The sequence below is a fragment of the Leptodactylus fuscus genome, chromosome 9 (assembly GCF_031893055.1).
Source record: "Leptodactylus fuscus isolate aLepFus1 chromosome 9, aLepFus1.hap2, whole genome shotgun sequence".
NCBI classification, from domain to species: domain Eukaryota; kingdom Metazoa; phylum Chordata; class Amphibia; order Anura; family Leptodactylidae; genus Leptodactylus; species Leptodactylus fuscus.
The window spans coordinates 83285450-83307924 of NC_134273.1; the positions used below are offsets into that span (position 1 = coordinate 83285450).

General features: G+C 43.8%; 1 protein-coding gene across 3 annotated transcripts in view; it reads left to right on the top strand.

Annotated features, from left to right (window-relative positions):
- LOC142218083 (G-protein coupled receptor 22-like) overlaps positions 1 to 17887 on the top strand; it is a 106070-nt gene extending 88183 nt beyond the window's left edge. For 2 of the 3 annotated variants that reach the window (XM_075286525.1, XM_075286526.1), the window contains one exon: positions 16015 to 17887. In XM_075286525.1, coding sequence (XP_075142626.1) covers positions 16065 to 17357 — 1293 coding nt within the window. In that variant the 5' untranslated portion in view covers positions 16015 to 16064 and the 3' untranslated portion in view covers positions 17358 to 17887. Of the gene's footprint in view, positions 1 to 2592; positions 2665 to 16014 lie in introns of those variants that run through there. The other variant, XM_075286527.1, reaches the window with a different exon arrangement.
- The last annotated feature ends 4588 nt before the right edge of the window (positions 17888 to 22475 follow it).

The following is a 22475-nucleotide window of genomic DNA, read 5'->3' on the forward strand; positions in this document are numbered from 1 at the left end:
TCCTGAATGTGAAGTGATCTGACAGCTTGTACCTGCAATAAACTGACACTACATGTACGAGAGGGAAGGAATGTACACCCCCCCCCCCCCCCGGCTGTACATCAATGTCTTATCCCCATCTTGTATGAAACAGAGGAGCGGATAATAGACTACATACATCTCCAAGCCGTCCAACAACACCCGATCCATTCATGACATGTCCGCTCCTTCATTTACTGTAGACAAGAGCTAATAATCTGTATAAGAAGCGATATTCCAAATATTTACATGAACGAACGAGGGCAGAAATCCCATAAAAACCAATTAGCATCAAATCTATTATTATACTTGTGGGCTGAAAATGTTCTGAACATACATCACACTGTGCAAAATGTACTGTATTATTACAGGTGCTATTATAGAGGTAGGAGGTGGTATTATAGTAGTTATATTCTTGTACATAGGAGCAGTATTATAGTAGTTATATTCTTGTACATAGGAGCAGTATTATAGTAGTTATATTCTTGTACATAGGAGCAGTAGTATTATAGTAGTTATATTCTTGTACATAGGAGTAGTATTATAGTAGTTATATTCTTGTACATAGGAGCAGTATTATAGTAGTTATATTCTTGTACATAGGAGCAGTATTATAGTAGTTATATTCTTGTACATAGGAGCAGTATTATAGTAGTTATATTCTTGTACATAGGAGCAGTATTATAGTAGTTATATTCTTGTACATAGGAGGTAGTATTATAGTAGTTATATTCTTGTACATTGGAGGCAGTATTATAGTAGTTATATTCTTGTACATTAGAGGCAGTATTATAGTAGTTATATTCTTGTACATTAGAGGCAGTATTATAGTAGTTATATTCTTGTACATTAGAGGCAGTATTATAGTAGTTATATTCTTGTACATTGGAGGCAGTATTATAGTAGTTATATTCTTGTACATTGGAGGCAGTATTATAGTAGTTATATTCTTGTACATTGGAGGCAGTATTATAGTAGTTATATTCTTGTACATTAGAGGCAGTATTATAGTAGTTATATTCTTGTACATTAGAGGCAGTATTATAGTAGTTATATTCTTGTACATTAGAGGCAGTATTATAGTAGTTATATTCTTGTACATTAGAGGCAGTATTATAGTAGTTATATTCTTGTACATAGGAGTAGTATTTTAGTAGTTATATTCTTGTACATAGGAGGTAGTATTATAGTAGTTATATTCTTGTACATAGTAGTAGGTAGTATTATAGTAGTTATATTCTTGTACATAGTAGTAGGTAGTATTATAGTAGTTATATTCTTGCATGTAGGGGGCAGTATTATAGTAGTTTAATATGAATGCCTTTCCTACTGTGTTTTATATTGAGCTGTTACCTGTGGGTTAAACCCTTCTTGCCACAAGCAATTCACAAGGACACAAGCATAAAGCATAGATAGATGAAAGTTTTCACATTACAAATTCTTACCTCCTCTTACATACACATATTTATTTTCCTTCTGTACAATATCTTGCTGTATATTGCTCCTGTCTGGCAATGAATATGGATCGGGTTGGGGATCAGGAGAGTAATAACTATTATCTTGTCATGTTGGAGTGACACATGTCACCTGCAGTCGCTGCTACAGGACTATAAATAGCAGTCGATTGTCTTAGTGACAAGGACAGCGAGACTTGAGAAATGGAATATAAAGCATGGAGGTAGATGTGACATCTGGATGGTCCATATGGTAAATATCACCTCCCAGCGGGCAGATGGTATTATTAGGATCAGGACTGATATACTGTAGATCTAATTACTTCAAGGAATTTTCCATTGGATAATCAATAGGCATCAGTAATTGATGCACTTTCCTAATATACTTTGTGTATCATTTCCTCATGAATTTTAAGATTTGTTATTGCTGTCAGTGAATTGAAGCCTGAAAGTGATAAAAGAGCGAGGCTGAGCTGTAATACCAAATACAACCTATGGGCAAGGGCGGAGTAGACTGTGTGACAGGAAATATAGGGATTCAGTCGTAGATATCATGCACTAATCCTATATACCCTACACTAGATATATCACTGTCTATCAGTTTTGTCTGGAGTGTTGGTTTAATCACTAATTGGTAAATAATATATTTTCACCACTAGGTGGCATCATTCTATTCTAGTTCACACGTGAACAAAGGGGCGGATTTTGACAGCGGATTTCACTTCAAAATCCGCCCCTTTACAATGGTGGTCTATGTAGACCACTGGGCTTTTTTTTTCTGCTAGCGGCGGGCTAGAGAAAAGAAAGGACATGTCCTTTCTTCAGGCGGAAGCCACGCAGGCTCAGCCGCGCGGCTATCGCCCCCGGCAGCATCCTCCTATGTCGGCTCATTCATTTGAGCTGACAGCAGAGGGTTAAGCCGCGACAGCGATGGTCGCGGCAGGTGGGTTTTGACAAGAGAGAGAGACGCGGCTCACTGCGTCTCTCTCCGCGTCAAAACCCGCGCGGGTATCTTTGTACAAGCCTTTTAGAGGATATATATATACTGTATACACACACACACTGCTGGCAGTTCACGCTTGTGTATGACGCTCTGATAAATGGCCGTCCGCCCTCAATGTTTTAGCTGGATGCTCTTTCTTACCTTTGCAATGGATTTGATAGCCTTGTGGCTCCCCAAAGTCCTCTTCATGTAAGCACTTACTGCATCTTTGTTCTCTTATGGTCTTCTTTGGAACTCATCCTAGATTAGGGAATGTTACTCCTGCCTGCAGCGCTCATATTTTACACTTTGATACACAGCTCTACGGTGCAGACACAGCCTTATGTAATAGCAACCCATTCCTGCCAGGCTCAGGGGGCATCTGCTGATAAAGAGCACATCCCTACTGTCACTGGTAATGGACTGGGCTTACTGGGGAGACTGGAACTCACAATACAATCCAAGTACACACATCATGTCTAATAGGAGCAGGGACAGTATTATACTATATCCTTGTACATATAATCAGCATTACAGTAGCTATAGTCTTGTACATAACAGTAGTATTATAGTAGTTTAATATCAGTTATATTACTTATCCTGAGTTACATCCTGTATTATACTCCAGAGCTGCGCTCACTATTCTGCTGGTGCAGTCACTGTGTACATACATTACATTACTTATCCTGTATTATACTCCAGAGCTGCGCTCACTATTCTGCTGGTGCAGTCACTGTGTACATACATTACATTACTTATCCTGTATTATACTCCAGAGCCGCGCTCACTATTCTGCTGGTGCAGTCACTGTGTACAAACATTACATTACTTATCCTGTATTATACTCCAGAGCCGCGCTCACTATTCTGCTGGTACAGTCACTGTGTACAAACATTACATTACTTATCCTGTATTATACTCCAGAGCCGCGCTCACTATTCTGCTGGTGCAGTCACTGTGTACATACATTACATTACTTATCCTGTATTATACCCCAGAGCCGCGCTCACTATTCTGCTGGTGCAGTCACTGTGTACATACATTACATTACTTATCCTGTATTATACCCCAGAGCCGTGCTCACTATTCTGCTGGTGCAGTCACTGTGTACATACACTACATTACTTATCCTGTATTATACTCCAGAGCCGCGCTCACTATTCTGCTGGTACAGTCACTGTGTACATACATTACATTACTTATCCTGTATTATACCCCAGAGCCGCGCTCACTATTCTGCTGGTGCAGTCACTGTGTACATACACTACATTACTTATCCTGTATTATACTCCAGAGCCGCGCTCACTATTCTGCTGGTGCAGTCACTGTGTACATACATTACATTACTTATCCTGTATTATACTCCAGAGCCGCGCTCACTATTCTGCTGGTGCAGTCACTGTGTACATACATTACATTACTTATCCTGTATTATACTCCAGAGCCGCGCTCACTATTCTGCTGGTACAGTCACTGTGTACAAACATTACATTACTTATCCTGTATTATACTCCAGAGCCGCGCTCACTATTCTGCTGGTGCAGTCACTGTGTACATACATTACATATCCTGTATTATACTCCAGAGCCGCGCTCACTATTCTGCTGGTGCAGTCACTGTGTACATACATTACATTACTTATCCTGTATTATACTCCAGAGCCGCGCTCACTATTCTGCTGGTACAGTCACTGTGTACATACATTACATTACTTATCCTGTATTATACTCCAGAGCTGCGCTCACTATTCTGCTGGTGCAGTCACTGTGCACATACATTACATTACTTATCCTGTATTATACTCCAGAGCCGCGCTCACTATTCTGCTGGTACAGTCATTGTGTACATACATTATATTACTTATACTTATTTTGTATTACACTCCAGAGCTGTATGCATAATTCCACTGTTTGTTAATGTAAATTGGCAGTAAGCTTGTTGACATTTCCTTTATCCCTAATATCTTATCTAATCTTCTGTCATACAGGGGGTCAATTCATTTTTCTTAAGTCAAGCTTTTGAAGTTTGCAGAATTGTGAATGCAGCTCTGGATAGTGATAACTCTATATAATGTGATCATATATACAGGTGTTCTAGGCCTCACCACCTGGTGTCTTTAGATGTCCCTTTAATTCGTTAGAGCAGCTGCCTCCACAGTTGTATGTGCGGAGTGATGTGGACGTGGTGTTTATCCATCTCGGAGCAGTGAACCGGCCTGATATGCAGGAGAAAGCTGAGCAGGATGAGAATCTGAACTGTGCGGCAGGTCGAGCAGAAAGGATCTGTCAAATGTCCTAACTTGCTCTTGAGATTCCAGACACTCCACAGCTAGAAGGCTACTGCAATCTGATGACCTATTTTCTGATACCACTTACTATACACAGACGACATTCATCCTTGTGCCCCGCTATGTCTCCTAAAACACTGAATGCCATCGCCTTCATGCACTGAAGGGTTAATAACATACAATCAATATACTCTGGACCTGTGAGCTAGCACTTTGTTCTGTTCACTCACCAGACTCTCCTCCTGAACTGTCACTGGTCATTCAAGGTAATCCATTGGATCTATTAGCAATCCATGGAAGCCAATGCGGGTGATCCACAGGATATCCCACATTATGAGGTGGTGTCGTAGCTGCAGGGACATAGGTATAGGCCCGGTCCCTAAACTAACAAAAGCCCTAAACTACACTTCTAAATACAGACCCCAGATAGGACCTATAGATCTGAAACCCAAACCCACTAAACTAATACAGACCAGTCCCCATAAATAAACACATACAGCAGACCAAAGCACCAGACCCCCCTACACACTGACTGCCATTCTGTCTCCTCCGCCATGGCGCCTTCCAGCACCTGCACGGATATCATCATGTGACCTCCTCTGTGCGGGTCCACCTACAGTAACAGGACTGCACTTCCATATCCCTATTGGCGCCCTATAGATTTCTCACTTAGTCCATCTACCTCTTGTTCCGGCCATGCCTGGAAGAAGCTCCAGTTGTGGTTGCGCCTCCATGTCAATCCTGCAGTAAAATATTCATGTAGTGGTGTAATAATCTCCGTAGCCATCCAATGGTCACCCCTGATGGTCGAGCGTGCTTTAATAAGACTTGGCTTTGCTCCAGGGGGTGCCTATTATTTTGGCTACCTCATGTGCAACTGATTTATGAGTTGTTTCTGAACAGTCACAGACAAGAGTTTCTCAACGATGACATCCTGTTGGATCAGTCATCAAAAAATGAAATTACTAGCATGCCGCACAATGTCTGCTCGACAGCCTGCGGAAACGGGAATTGTGCATGTGAATACCAATCAGCCACCTTGCTAAAGCAATATTTCCACTGTAGAGGCATCTGCAAATAAATACACAGCAAATGTGTACAGAAGATCTGCAATGTGTCTATGCGGACAGCTGAGCGATGACGCATCGACCAAGGCAAAGCCATCAACCCTGGACAGCGGCTCCGCTCCAGCTCTTATCCTATGAGCTCTCTCTTATTCATAGAGATCAGACATTGTTATATCATATAGCCTAGCTGTCTGTGGTGGCCACTAGAGGGAGCTTAGGAGCTTGCTGCATACTGTTTCATTATTGAACCCCTAAGCTCCCTCTAGTGGTGACTGCAGGTAGGAAGCATTGTATCATTTAAAGGGAACCTTCAGGGTGTTTGGCATCTGTGGGGCAGAAACTGAAGATAAATTCAAGGCAGATATTTGCCTAAAATTCTTGGAACTTGTGGTGCATGTTTGGTGCAAAAAAGGGCCTTGTGCCAAACATGTGACTCATTATCATGTCACGTATACACCTACCTCCCCACCCTGCAATTTGTCTATTGCCAGGTCATATTACTTACTTAGCACAGCCACACAACCTGGTACTAGTAGTGCGCCGGCTCCTGCTGCCTGCCAATAGTCTAGAAAGTCTAATGAAATTTTGTGTGTAGAGACCTATCTGTACTGCCGGGTCTAAGATCAAGTGATCCATTTGCTTTGGATTGGTTCGCTCTTATTTTGGACTCCTAATACTCTGAGAATACAGAACATGCGAGCCGTGTTTATTGGAAGGGTCGCGGCTCTCATTGTGAATTCATTGCATTACATCTGCTGAATTATGCATGGACTCTATCGTACCAACCTGCAATAAGCAAAAGCAGCAAATAACACCATTCCCAGCACTGGAACAAACCTGCACAGCGAGGTCTGATGGCACAGGCACCCCCCATATTAGCAAACTGTACCCAGAAATCATAGCACCCCCTACAGATAGGTCATCCAGAAAGGCGCCTTCAGGATCTCCTGTGCTGAAATTGTTTTATGTATCAGTATAGCAGCGTAAACTGACAACATACCCACTGGCTGCCACCACCACTAGGGGGAGCTAGTTATATATGGCTTTATGTAGCTTGTGTACAGGAGCTATATGAGTCTGTATACAGTGAGCTCCCCTAGTGGTGGCTGCAGGTAACATATATGACAGTGTCTTAGGGCTACAGGACGTCTTTGACACCCATGACCAAAGATTGCCATGTATACCACCACAGAGAAGGTAGAAAGAATCGCCCCCAAACAAGCACCCTATCCCCTCGAGTTATCCTAAAATGAAAATATCTTGTCCATGAGTAGCATGAAGTGGCAATGTATATATGTAGCCATCACTACAATGAAATAGGGGACACAGAACCCCAACTCTTGTGAGCGGCGGGTGCTAAAGTGGCTGAAACCCACCAGACACTTTTTACCTGTCCTGTGTGGATTCTGGGGTGTTGTAACAATGTATGGATGCATTATATATTGTTATAGGTTCTGATTTGGAAGCGACACCTGAAAGGCACCATTCACATTGGCTGAAATATGTCGGGGCAAAATGGTTACTATAAATGAAATGTATTGCTGGGGGTGTCAGAGAAGATTTCACACGTTCTGCTGAGTCTCCTCTCCCTGAAGGGTATTAGATGCTCACAGACTATAAGATGACATCACTTCTGCTATCCTTTCAAGGGTCACCTCTCCTTTATCAATATCCTGAAGATCGCGTGATATTATCTCTCTGTCTATACGGATGGGGCTCAATGCGAGCCAGGAATCCGTGTGATATTAAATGATGATATCATGATACTCCATGAACGACAGATCTTCAGCCGGAGATGATGGAGATTGATTCACTAATGCACAGATCATCTCCTGTAAGAAGCGTCATGCAAGCCTATAATGTTCGGCCTATAAGGATACAGAACATTCCGGGAAGACTTTGTGAATTTATCCAGATGTCCATGGAGACGTCTCATCTCCAGAACAGGGATCAGCGAGGTCTCTGGAGAAAGTGAATCACAGAATGGAAAGTCTTACCTCATAATCTGAAGGATTAACAAGGAAAACACCTCCGTTATTATCAGTCGTGGTAAAGTGCGCCATGATGTGTATGATCTGTCATTCCTACTAGAAGGGAAGAAAGAGACGTCCTTCAGTCAGAAGCAATAGAAGTTACAGGCCAAAAGCCTGAGGCTGCACTACTGCTACGTAGACCCAACTCTACACACATTGATGTCTCACCTGGTATTGTATTTGTCTCAGAATTGGCTCTGACCCTCTTCTGGACGTCTGACTACATTGTACATGTATCTAGGACAATAGTAGGGGGATACCGTGCTTGGGCCTTGTCCCCCCTCCACAAGGAGCAAACAGTGACCCCTCTCCCTTGTCCTGGGACATTCAGCTGTTTGCCAGGAGTCTTTGGAGCAGTCCTAATATTAAAGGGATTGTCTGTGATGAGCAACCCCTTTAAGGCATAATGGACAACAATTTGCAACTTTTTCTTGTCTTTATACCAGAAAACTGTAGACAAGTCATAATAATTTTCCCCCGGTGTTACTTGTTCCTCCTGCCGAGGGCCACACAGAGCTCCACATGTTCTACAAGGACCCCGGGAAGGTTTTGCTGATATTTTAGACTCCACAAGAATTTACGGCAGATCTAGCATGTATATGGAATATAATAGCGCCATCTGTTGGTGAGATCACACATTACAGGTGACACTATGGACTATAGAGATGAGTGGCTTTCCCTTACTTGATACGTTTTCTATTCATTCTCCACTACTACAATATTGTTGATGCATCCTGGACCGGCTCTCGATATTAGATCAGTGGAGGGGTCTTACACCATGGACCCCCCGCAGATCAGGTGATTGAAGCACCAACAGCGGTCTCTTCAATGGCAATGTGATATCATGTCCAATGACGTGGCCTGTTACAACTCAAGTGAGTTGCATTGTGTTGCAAAATCAAGCATAGCCATCTGGGGTCTCAGATGTCAGACCCTCACCCATATGATAATGATGATCTATCCTAAGGATACGCTAGATCTTAGTTTTGGAAAACCTCTTTAAAGTTGCCATTTTGTAAAGCCTGGATGACCCCTTTAATTGAGACAAGACCCCAGACCTATTTATTTTCCCGAAGGCAAAAAACAAACAACACCGAGCCGATCCTCGTGTATTACCACTGGAAGAAAATGTGGTAGGACTACCATATGTCCAAAACGCGTTGTGCTGTTCCATTTGTTATTAAAGAAATTTCTGTCATCTTCTGGGTGAGCGCTGTTCTTCAGGCAGAGCATTGTATCAGGCCGGCCCCAATTTTTCGCTATTTATTTTCCCAGTCTCTAGCCTCTACTGCACCAGGGCAATCACGATGAAACTGACAGCACCCAATATGTTAATTAGGCTCTCTACTGTCAAGTGGGCGGTCCTATACATCTGTACCACCCCAGGACTGCCCACACGACAGTAGAGAACCTAACTAGTATATTGGGTGCTGAAACCAACATTACGGATTGCCCAGGAATGGTGGGGGCTACAGAAAAAAATTCCATCTGCACTAGAAGGTGCCCATTAAAGGGGGCAAAAAGTTTGCGGAGGTGGTGATAAGTCCCTTTAAGCAGATCACATAACTTTCACTGCTGTATTTAAGGCAAGTGACTAACACCATGGATTACAACCCCTATCATGCCCTCGGCCCGTCTCCCATGAGTTTCCCAAAGGAGAGCTTTCAATAACAGAACTTGTGGGGAACAGTCTGTAGCCAAAAGACGAGGCTCTTAATACAAAGACATCAATACCCACCATGACACAAAGCCGTTCAAGGAGCCGAGCCTCTCATTTCAGTAGCCTGCGGCTAGTCGAGTCTCCAAAAAGCCTGCATGTAATAAAGGCTGTCAGAGAAAATATCAAGTCATTGACGACATGAGATTTAGACACCGCAAAAACAGAGGGAAAATTTCCATATTGTAAGCACAAGCAGAGTCTGAAATAGAGCTGATATCCCCGCAGACCCCTCCGCTGCTTCTCTCTACACAATATGGAACAGACATTCTGCACATGGATCACATTCAGGGAGTACCCGGGACCCTCGTGTTGTAGGTGTATCTAGGTCCCGAACACCCAGGGATCAATTGATTGTGCCCCCACCCACCCACATCACGACCTGGACTCCAACTGAACTATTATCATAGCCATATATAGGTGAGGTGGCCGTACAGGCGCAGTCCTCTAAAGTGAAGTCTATGGAGAGACCTGCAACCCCCTTAGACTATAAAGGGAGCGTGTGTGCAGTACCCAGCCCCGCAGGTAGATAGGATAAGGGCACGTGAACCAAATGGTGTTTTCCCTTGTGACTCCTCGCTGCCTCTATTACCAAGTTATTGCTTTTCAGTATGCAAATGAGCTCTTTGGAGCAACTGTAGTGTTGTCATTGCTCCAAAGAGCTCATTTGCATATTGATAGAAGCAGCGATATTTTGGTAACGGGGCAGCGAGGATTCACAAGGGAAGACCACCATTAGATTCAGGTGGCCCTAACCTACCTACCTGCTGGGTTGGGTTCTGTCACACCCTCCCTTTAAATGATAAAAGGGATCTCCTGCAGATTGCTGCGTTCCTCCAGTCTGTCCTGCCTCACCCACTTCATGTACCTTACATCTCAGCCACCATTTCCAATTTCTTCAGGGTAGAATTGAAGGATTTCTGGAGATGTTCCCTCCTTCTCTTTATTATCTTGACTGCTGCAGACCTGCTGGATCTCCTGGCTTTAGATATGGACAGGCCTGCGGGGGTTAAAACTATTTCTGCAGATTGCTTTACTGCTGTGAGGCACAAGACTGGATCCGGGACTGGAGCGCGCAGGACCCCCATACTAGTGCCCTATTTCTGCCATGTTTTCAGAGGCTGCAGATTTGTTACACTAGAGATGATTTAGGAACTGGAGATGTATACGCCGTACGCTTCACTGGAGCCGGCCTCCTACTGCCATCTGCTGGACGGAGAAGAGTCAGCGCTTACTGCAGCCTGAAGAGACTAGAAAAAGAACACAGACAAAAAAATAACATCAAAGCTACAGAATAGTTCTAGTCATAGAAGATCACACAATATAGAAGCAAATCCATCTATATATTATAGAAAGAGACACATAGAAGAAGAAATGACTGCCCCCTACTGCTCAGCCTCCGCTCCTGACGAGCAGGGCAGAGATCTACTTCTATTGGCTGCCAGGCAGTGACCAGTCATTATATAGAGATCTGGATTTAGGGAGAGCAACTGAGCATGTGCGTCCACCAGCGCTCCGGTCATTAGGAGGACATGCACAGAGTGCTATACACTGTGAACACCAGGTGGCGCCACACTATGAGAGGAAATATCAGAACTCTTTACTGCATTATTGTGTAAACAGCAAACATTGTTCATTTCTTATGACCTATATCAGGGGTTGGCAACCACCGAAACATCTCCCTGTACGGCAGCAGGAGTCTCTCGGGGGGTAGAACTTGGGCAACTCACCCAGTGGTTTCATTTGGACCAAACACATCTGAAACGAAACTGCTGTTAATATACTGAGGGGTCTCTTCAGACCTCAGAGTATATACTGAGAAGAGCAGGTGGACAAACGTGAAAAATGATGTTACTCACCTTCCCTGGACTCTGGTGCGGCTCCCTGTTCTCTTTGGTGCTTCTGCCTGATGTCAGAGATTGCCTCAGGGGTTACATTGGTGTCAAAGACGCCAATGTGATCCTTGAGAGCCGAAGAGAACAGGGAGCCGCGCCGGAGTCCAGGGAAGGTGAGTAACATTGTTTTTGTTTGTCACCTCTCCTGGGCCTCTGCTTATTATACTCTGAGGTCTAAAGAAAATCCACAGTATAATAATGGCTAGTGAGTGGCGAAAACCAAAGATTTTGGGTTTGGCTGAACCTGAAGTTTTTTGAAAATTTGGTGGGGCCACTATGGGACAGTATTATATATAAAACTGTGTATTTGCACAAAAACGCAGACTGCTTTCCAATAAAAAAAAAAAATATATATATATATATTTTTGTGCATAAATGCATCATGTTAACACAGCTTTACACTGAAGTGACAATAGCAGAGGCCCAGAACCGGATATAACTATAGCTGTACCCAGATACATAAAGGTGCTGCTATAAGGTGCCCCTGGACACATACACTTATCACTAATTGGGGGCTACGCATGGACTGTCATGCTCAGTGCCGCACCTCAGTGCTGCACCTCCCATGAGCGCTTCAAGCGACGCTATGCCAGGGCCTCAGGGAGGGCGGCATTTTTGCTAACCTAAGCCAGTCCAGGACAAGCTGTCCTGGACTGGTTTATCACCGAGCGGTGGTTTGGGGAGGCCGCTGGAGCAGCGTAGCTCCAGCAGCCTCCCCTCACGCTCAGGCAGAGAGCAGGCAGTCTCCGGGCCTACTCTCTGCCGGCGAACGGGGCTAAGCCCCGCCCCTTCACTCGGCCACGCCCCTGATCTGCCCGGCCACGCCCCCAATCCGCCCCCTCCTCCCGGTGGGGGGCGGGGGCGGCTTTCTGCAGTTAGCCTCGGGCGGCGAAAGGAGCAGGCTCACCCCTGGTCATGCTTCTAATGGGAATGTAAAGGTGTGTCCTGGGAAATAGCAGTACATGAGTCCAGAAGCATCTGGTGGCCGCACTGCCGCGTTATGGTTTGTGGTTTAGCCTTATAATTATTACGCGGCAAATACCGCCAAACAAAACAGGTTACCGACCCCCGGTCTATATGATAGAGATGGAATCTAAGGAAAGGAATAATAATAATAATCGTCATCTGTTCCAAGTGGTTTAGTAGTTTGATAAAACTAGTTATAAATAACAAAGCGATAGGTAGATAGATAGATAGATAGATAGGAGATACAGTGTTGGCCAAAAGTATTGGCACCCCTGCAATTCTGTCAGATAATACTCAGTTTCTTCCAGATAATGATTGCAATCACAAATTCTTTGGTATTATTATCTTCATTTAATTTGTCTTCAATGGAAAAGCACAAAAAGAATTGTCAAAAACCCAAATTGGATATAATTCTACAGCAAACATAAAAAAGGGGGTGGACAAAAGTATTGGCACTGTTTGAAAAATCATGTGATGCTTCTCTAATTTGTGTAATTAGCAGCACCTGTTACTTACCTGAGGTAACAGGTGGTGGCAATAACTAAATCACACTTGCAGCCAGTTGAAATGGATTAAAGTTGACTCAACCTTTGTCCTGTGTCCTTGTGTGACCACATTGAGCATGGAGAAAAGAAAGAAGACCAAGGAACTGTCTGAGGACTTGAGAAGCAAAATTGTGAGGAAGCATGAGCAATCTCAAGGCTACAAGAACCTTGACTAATATCCAAACAAGTTCAAGCTGCCCTGCAGTCCGAGGGTACAACAGTGTCACCCCGTACTATCCAGTGTCAGCGTCTGAATGAGAAGGGACTGTATGGTAGGAGACCCAGGAAGACCCACTTCTTACCCAGAGACATAAAGCCAGGCTGGAGTTTGCCAAAACCTACCTGAGAAAGCCAAAACCGTTTTGGAAGAATGTTCTCTGGTCAGATGAGAAAAAAGTAGGAAAAGGCCTCAACATAGAGTTTACAGGAAAAAGAGGCCTTCAAAGAAAAGAAGACGCCCCCTACAGTCAGACATGGCGGAGGTCCCTGATGGTTTGGGGTTGCTTTGCTGCCTCTGGCACTGGACTGCTTGACCGTGTGCATGGCATTATGAAGTCTGAAGATGACCAACACATTGTGCAGCATCATGTAGGGCCCAGTGTGAGAAAGCGGGGTCTCCCTCAGAGGTCAGGGCTCTTCCAGCAGGACAAGGACCCAAAACACACTTCAGGTCAGCACTAGAAAATGGTGGTGAGAGAAAGCCCTGGAGACTTGTAAAGTGGCAGCAATGAGTCCAGCCCTGACTCCCATAGAACACCTGTGGGGGAGGGGGAGAGATCTCTTGGTGGCAGTTTGGAGAAGGCCCCCTTCACATCTCAGGGGGGACCGCGAGCAGTTTGCCAAAGAAGAATGGTCTAAGATTCCAGCAGAGCCTTGTAAGAAACATATTGCTGGTTAGCGGAAGCGGTTGTGCGCAGTTATTGTGTCTAAAGGTTGTGCTACCAAGTATTAGGCTGAGGGCGCCAATACTTCTGTCCGCACCAGTTTTGGAGTTTTGTGTAAAATGATCAATGATGTGACTTTTTTTTCATTCTCTTTTGTGTTTTTTCATTGCAAGCAAAATAAATGAAGATATTACCAAAGAGTTTGTGCTTGTAATCATTGTCTGGGGGACAGCGAGGATTATCTGACAGAACTGCAGGAAGGGGGGGGGGCGCACAATACTTTTGGCCAACACTGTAAGATAGATAGATAGATAGATAGATGATAGATAGATAGATAGATAGATAGATAGATATTATAGATATTGATGGATTAGTGCCTTCCCCCAGTGAATATATTATTGCTCCCCGCTCTCCTCTCTGTGCACATCCATAAATCGGTGCATTATGTAAATGGCTGCAGATTCCCCTGACAGCACAAAGGTCAGTAAAGTAAATCAATCTCATTGAAATGAATTCACACTCTCTATAGATGTCGCCTCACCCCGGGTCAGCAGTGAGATAATAATGTAGTCTACGAAGCCCAAGAGACTCCGCGCTGCAAAATATAACGGCTGTTTGGAAGAATAGGAAAATTAAAGAAACGCCTAAAGAATGGTTAGAAAAACATGGCTGTTTTTCCAAAAACAGCACCACACCTGCTCACAGGTTGTGTCGGGTATTGCAGCTGTATTCCATTAAAGTGAATGAAGCTGCGGCTCTATACACAATCTGTGGATAGGGATGGTGACCTCATCCAAGTTTTTTCCCCATAAGGAAAGGTGTAGGTATGATCCTTCCATGTACTCCGGATCGTTCCTTGTTTGACCATAGCCCTAAGTTTGGCTACACTGACGTATTGTTGTTAGTAACGAGACTTCTTCTACCTCCACCCAACATTCCACTAGCCCCTTCATCTGTCAAGGATGACATGCTGGACACAAATGCTACTCCATGACCTTCTCCACTCACACTCTAAGTTCAGCAAATTATGAGATTTAACAGGAGCGTCCCTTTAAGGCAGCAGATCTTCAGCGTGGCGTCCCGGCCTCCTGTCCTTGGTGCTCCATCATTAATGCACACAGTGGTTGTGTCCTGGCAGTCAGCGGGACGTTACGATGATTCACTCAGTGTCACCACCGGGATTACTGTCTATTCATCTCCTATTGATGCAAAGTTCTCCAGTCGTGTTCTGAATCCAAAGTGGTCTCTGTTAATGAAGACATCCAGTGTTGGCGCACGCGGCTCGCAACACACTGGGAATTGTTTATGAACATTACCTGCCATCGTCTCCGTACCCCCAGCCCACCGCCGCCACCCGCACAACAGGGCACCAAATGTACCACTGCCATATTGTTATCTTCTATGTAAATCCATCAGGATGTGTAAGAAATAATTCAGTATAGTACAATCCTTCATCTTTGGAGACTTCTGTTGGCTTGTCAAACATTTAGAATACAAAATGGCTGCCTAGTGGTTCACTGTAGCTAATATGTCACTTTAGAGCAAACCTCCCAAAATGTCCAGGAGGCCCCCTAAAAATAAAAAAGGAACTCCCAGAAGATCTGGTAAATCTCCTGAGCCTATCACTGTAAGTCTAACTCAGGCACTTCATGTGCAAAACACATCCAAAATCGGGGCATGACCAGCACATATCGTGCCCATGTCACATGAAAGGGGGGTTTGTCCATGTCCATAGGTGGTTTGGAAAAGTATGTGCGGGGGAGGTGGCCTCATCCGAAAATGTTCACAACGCGCTGGGTCTCCCAAGCTACTTCTATAAAATATTGGTCCCCTTAAAAACAGGGCCAGAACCGAAAATGGCTGCCTCATTGTTCAATGGCACTCATAGCTTCCAAGGAACAAATTGGTTCCATTGCCAGGAAATGGGCTGAAACACAAAATGGCCGCCCTCTTCTATACTGCGGTCCATAGCGTAATGAGACAGATATCCTCTATCGTCATAGAGGAATGGTTTAAAAGACAAAATGGCCGACCTAGTAACTTGTAGGCCGCTTTGTCATGGAGAGTAGCCCAGAATACAAAATGGCTGCCTCACATTCCAGTAATATAAGTAGAAATCCCTCGTGTGACTGATCTAACGTGTTCCTTTCTTTGTTTACCCCACAGGGAGACGCACAGAAGAAGTTCCCCATTTCTAGGACTATGCAGAGAACAGAATGGTGTCAGCCAAGGAGACAGATATGTACGACGCCATCTTGGAAACTAATGATGGATCCAGCTCAGATGCCGGCTGGTACTTCCCTTACCCACTGGGCTTCCAGGTTTCCCTTACCAGCTTCCTTATGCTGGAGATTGTGTTGGGTTTTAGCAGCAACTTGACGGTTCTTGTCCTCTACTGTATGCAGTCAAACCTGGTGGACTCAGTCAGTAATATGGTGACCATGAACCTTCATGTCCTGGATATCATCATCTGTGTGATCTGTGTCCCGCTGACCATAGTCATCATCCTGATCCCGCTGGAGCAGAACATTGCTCTGGTTTGTTGCTTCCACGAGGCATGCGTCACTTTCAGTAGCATTGCTACGGCCATCAATGTTTTGGTGATCAGTTTGGACAGGTACGACATCTCCGTCAGACCAGCTAACCGCGTCCTTACTCCGAGTCGGATGGTGCTGCTCCTCTCCTGCGTCTGGTTTGTCTCTCTCATGGTTTTCTTCATTCCTTTCTTCGAAGTGGAATTTTTCGGCGACCCAGATCACATGGCAACGTGGCAGAATCGGACTTTGCTCTGTGTCAGTGTCAATGAGTACCACACGGAGCTGGGAATGTACTATCACTTGGTCATTCAGATTCCCATATTCTTCGCGGCCGTGGCTGTTATGCTCGTCACCTACTCCAAAATCCTCCAAGCCCTCAACATCAAGATCGGAAATCATTTTAAGCGAAGCCAACGTCGGAAAACCAAGAAGAGAAAAAAGAGGAAATCATCAGACCAAAGCACCATGGGGGAGACCAAGAGATTGGCCCCTCCAGCAGTAATACAGAACCCACCCATGAGGGTCCAGGCCTCCGTCTCCGTCATCATTGCCTTGAGACGGGCAGTGAAACGCCACCGTGATCGGCGAGAACGCCAAAAACGTGTCTTCAGGATGTCTCTTATCATCATCACGACCTTCTTACTCTGTTGGGCTCCCATTTCTATCGTGAACCTTCTTATCCTCTGTCTGGGGCCCAGTGACCTTCTGGTGAAGTTACGCATCTGTTTCATCACCATGGCCTATGGCACAACCATCTTTCACCCTCTCTTGTACGCCTTTACCCGGCAGAAGTTCCGCAACGTCTTGAAGAACAAGATGAAGAAGAGGGTGGTTTCAGTGTTGCAAGTCGATCCGGCTCCCGGTGGGACTGTTATACACAATTCTTGGATTGAGCCCAAAAAAGCCAGGAAGGCAAAGTTAGAGTGCAGTGACGGGACTGACCGATGTCTGACAGATGCCGTGAAGGAGTGATCCCGTGTCTTATCTCGAAGTTGGTCAACCATGGATGCATCTTCTGGCAGTGGGATATTAGCACATGCATTTATTGATTACAAAAATATACACTCGACAGGGCCTCTCGGGAGCAATGTACCAGATTGCCCTTGAATATATCCAAGAAAAGCACTGCCATCTTACCTCTGTGGCCTGGCTCGCCACAAGTCCATTCGGGCCATCCGGTTCCGGGATGGATTAATCCAGGTGATGCTGTTCCTTCTGTATAGGGCCGGGAGCAGTGACGTCCCCCCCCCCATCATCCTAGCATCAGTCGTCCTGACTTTTATGGGACCACTTGCGATTTTTACGAGGATAGTGAGTAGTGTCGCATGCATTGACCTTCCATAAACCACCATGGATATCTAGCAGCAGCTCTATTATACCATATGAATAAAAGACACACGAAAACATCAAAAACAATAGAAATATCTAAAGGGGGAATAAAAAAAAAAACACTGTATTTTTATACAAATAATATAATTGGTTTTAACTCATTATTAGCCACAGCCATGAACTGTCAAATTTAGATATGTATTAAAAAAACAAAATTTTTTAAGTTGAATTTAAAAAAAAAAAAAAAAATTCGTAGGGTGTGGTGTAAAAAAAATATTCAGTCTTCAAAAATGACTTTCGGGACACTTTAGTCGATGTGCGTTAGTTTGCACAGGTTTTAACTCCACCAATAATATTACATGTATTCTTCCACTTTTCTTAAAAAAAAAAAAAAAAAAAAGGAAAAAATTTCAAAAAGTTACAAACAAGACATTTACTGTGTAACCTTCCATTTTTATTAAAGCATCAACAAAAATAGAAGAGGCGGCGATGGCCGCCGCCGCCGATAGGTGCAAATTCTGAAATTGTGACTGGTTTGCTGTTCTGTTTGTCGCATTCGTGTGGTTCGTCCCGCTTGTCAGACCATTAAAGCACAATTGGGTTTATGTCAATGGCAATAGGAAACCATAAATCAGCGCAAAAACAATGCAAAGGGTCTCGGGGAAGGGTTAGAAAAGGCCTGAGACTCTCCTGTCCTCACCCTGCACAGCAGGGGCGGCCATTACATGAGCTGGGCCCAATAGTCGTGATGGGAGCGCCGGCCCTCATCAGTAACCAGTGTTGTGTGAATACTAGTCAAACCTAGTGGATATTAGCCATAGAGTACCTCAGTAATGTCTACAGATCACAAGATGGCCGCCTCTGCTAGGCTTGGGAAACAGGTAGTAACCGGATGAAGAACATCCATAGGAACCACTGGTTTAGATCAGCCTCCCATTGAAGATGTAAACTCATCTCTGATTGGTTGTTGCTGGTCAGGAGGGAGGGAGTTGAGTTTCGGGGATCTTTCTCCTGGTATTTTGATGATTTCCGACTTGTAAAGTGTTTATGTCCCTTACGCGGCTGTCATAGTTAGCACATATTTTATAGCGTATTTACCTACAGTTTCCATAGGAATCATTTCTTAGCTACAACCGAGTGATAAAAAGAAATATAATAATAACAATAATTAATAAAGCTTCTAATTTATTTTATCCAGTGTGGTTTATGTCAGGAATAAGATGATTATATATATTTATGATCTGTAAGTGCATCATGGGATGTCGCTGACAGTAGGTCTGTGCTTTCTAGAAACCCTACACAGCACATAAGGTGTTAACTGCAAATATCCATTATTAGGATACAAAAACAGGGTCCAATTTGGGAAATTTTGCAACTTGTCCATCAAATTCATAACTTCCTTCCTATAGCAGAAGTGTCAGCCTACTGCCAAAGCTGTAGGGACAAGGATTTGGTTCCAGGTCACTGCTGACTGGTGTTTGTGCTGGGATTTCCTGCTGGGATAGATGGAGAGAGCTGCCTCAGTCACAGCCTGGACCCGCACACTGTGACTTACAGCAAGGGTTACAAATGAGTAGTCGTTTCTGCTGGGACCGTTTTTTTGTGCTTACAATCGTGAGGGTCTTTCTTAAAATATCAATTTATTGGGGTAAAAGCCATAGGGGTGGGAAATACAGCCAGTGATGTAAATTCTGAAATTCCTTGATGATGATTGTAAATGGGATATATCATGTCATATAACCCTGTATCTGTCTCATAAGCACATATGTAATAAAACAAAGCAATGATATTTATTCTACAATGCAAATGAGATTAATAAAAAAAAAAGGAAAACTCTATATGAGGCATAAAATACGTCATTCATGATCATTGGGGTCCAACCACTAGGCCATAAAAGGGAATGTGTCACCAAAATAAACCACTTTTTCTAAGTTTTTATGTTTTGCTTAAAAATGATTGTTATTTTTACATTTACCATGTCACGGTCTATATTGTAAAATAAATACCATATCCTGCAATTTTCACTCTGGCCACTATACCTAATAATAGACTAACACCTGCCAATTCTTTAGGAGTTTTCTTTGTAGCACTCACCTCATTTACATCACGGACAGGATTACAATGGAAGATAACACCTGTATAGATAACACCAATGACCCATCATTACATCACTACCGACATTAGATGACATCATTGCTTATCTCCTCTCCCTCCCTGCACTGAGCATGCAGTGCACTGGCATCCCGTCACGGCTTTCCGCTCCGGATTAGGCCCAAATGAATGGGCCTAGTTGGGATGTAGGTGTTGCAAGGCGGACGTCCGCGGGTGAATCAGCCATGGAATCCACCTGAAGAAAGGGCAGCTCGCTTCCTTATTCCATGAGCGGGAACAAACCGCTCGCGGAAAAAGGAAATGACCCGCTTCCATTGATTTCAATGGGAGGCGGCAGGATTTTGACGCGGATTCCGCGTCAAAATCTTGACCGTTTTGCCCCATGTGAACTAGCCCTAATAAATAACAGTATATGAAATGTAGCATCCCTTTAAGAGGTAAAAGCTGAGCTGTAAATGATCGACAAGGACAACTTTTGAGTGAGAAATACTGCAGCCTTAAAGGGGATGTCCATGATTTTTTTTTAAAAAAAAATTTATTTATGGCTTTAGATTATCATATTGGTATTCCCTTAAAGGGGTTGTCCATTATTTTCTATTTATGGTCACAAGTATCTGGTGGGGCCTGACAACTGGCCCCTACAATAATCAGCGGCCCCCAGACTGTGTACTATACAGAGCAGGACACAGTTGTCTCTGTGCCCTGTATAGTGACCAGGTGCCCACTGACTGCAATTGCCGCCCACATATTTTCAACCAAACTTGAAGATAGGTCATAAATAAAAGAAAATATTTACAAAAAGCCAATAGTGATGAAAACCCGTATTTGTAGGCCTCAGTGTAAAATGAAAAAAATCATAAAATATTAAGACTATTTTAAAAGGGAACCTTTCACATTCATGGACATGTTATAAGGCAGGAAGAGCTGAGCAGATAGATATATAACATCATGGGGCTGGTCTTACACACAGTGAAGGCCGTCAGTCACTGAGAAGGACCGCCCACTGGACTCCGACCTACCGTCAGCAGGGATTCACATCCATAAATCACAGCTTATCCTGAATAGTTTCCTACACAATTATATATCAGTCTGCTCAGCTCTTCCCCCTCTATAACGTGACACCGATCAGGTTTCATTTGTCAGAGTTCCTTTAAGACCTATTAAGGGGTTGGAGATTGAGAGTCCTTTATACATATCTTGGTCTGGTCTCAACTATCTAGGTGTTAAGGTGTTTTTGACAAAATGTTACCTGCCCACAGGCTGGGCTATAATAACCTGTCACATGGTCTGTTTGTGTTACTTCTCGGACAAGCCATTTTGGGGGTTTGGCTGTAGAAGGGGCCGGCCCACCCTTATTCTGCTGTCCGACCTCTGCAGACTGTCAAGTATTGAGGAATCATATGACGCTCATCAAAATAAAAAGTACAAAAAATTACCCACAGATTCTGACTTTTTATTTATTCCATAAGCGTCTCAAGGAATATTGCGATAATGCAAAAATGATCTTCATCCGTCACCCAGAAGTAGGCAAGGGGGAGTGGTCAAGCGGAAGCCTAATATGGTTCTCGCATGAGGAAGGTCTTGCGACCGTAATGTCTGTTACATCAACTGATCTACTATCCAATTTCTGCATCAATGCTTCTTTGTCCATGGCGCCTCAATTTTTGTCATTTTGTTACCAATAAAACCTTTTTTTCTTCACTGCAGAATTTCTTTTTGGCTAATTAGCATATCAGGCACCAAAACTACCTGCACCGATTGCTCAGGAATGGAGAAATCGAAAAAAATGAAAAAATTCCAACTGCCCCAGAATCAGTACAACGCTTTTAAAGGGCATTGCTAAGACAATCTTAAATGTAAGAAATTAAGACAAAGAATAAAATAAAGAGCATTACCGGGCCCACGTCACAGCTTCTCGCCCCGCCCCAGCCACAAGAGAGAGTGAGCAAGTCATGAAAACCACCATAAAAACGGAAAAGGTGTCTGGTCGTGAACCAAGGAGCGGTTAATACAAACAACACTCCAGATTATCAGGATTTTCTGGACTATCCGATGACATTTCCTGATGATAATTTCTGTATTTTTGTGAATCATTCTGATAGAAAAAGTCGAGTTTCCATGAGCGACAGCGATAATTTGCGTCCTATAATAGAAGGTATAAAGGCACGGCTATTTTCCATGTAAATGACTTTGGCTGTTGACGTCCTCATGATCTGTGTCTTATGTAAATGGAGATTTTCTCCTCCTCGGTCTTCTATAAATCTACAAACCCTCATTCAGGTTCTTCAGAAAAGCAAACAATGAAAAGATTCTCATAGCCGAGGCAGAGATAGAAATTGTATGGAAATAGTGGTGGCTGACAAAAGAGGACAATAGAATACATCAAGGAGGGGAGAAGAAAAGCCTAATTGGGGCAGATCAGAAAGAACTGGCGATTACCATGTCCCCATAATGACGGTGTAATGTGTGAGAATCCCACACAAAAAACAACTAAAAGTTACAGAAAATAAGCTGCAAAGGAAGAAAGTGCAGACGCCTGGACAGAGAACAGGCCCAACCCCAAATACACCTAGGTGCTTAAAAACAAACTACGGTACATTACAAATTTTTCAAAAATTTCAAACCTGAAATTTTTGGGATTCACCACCC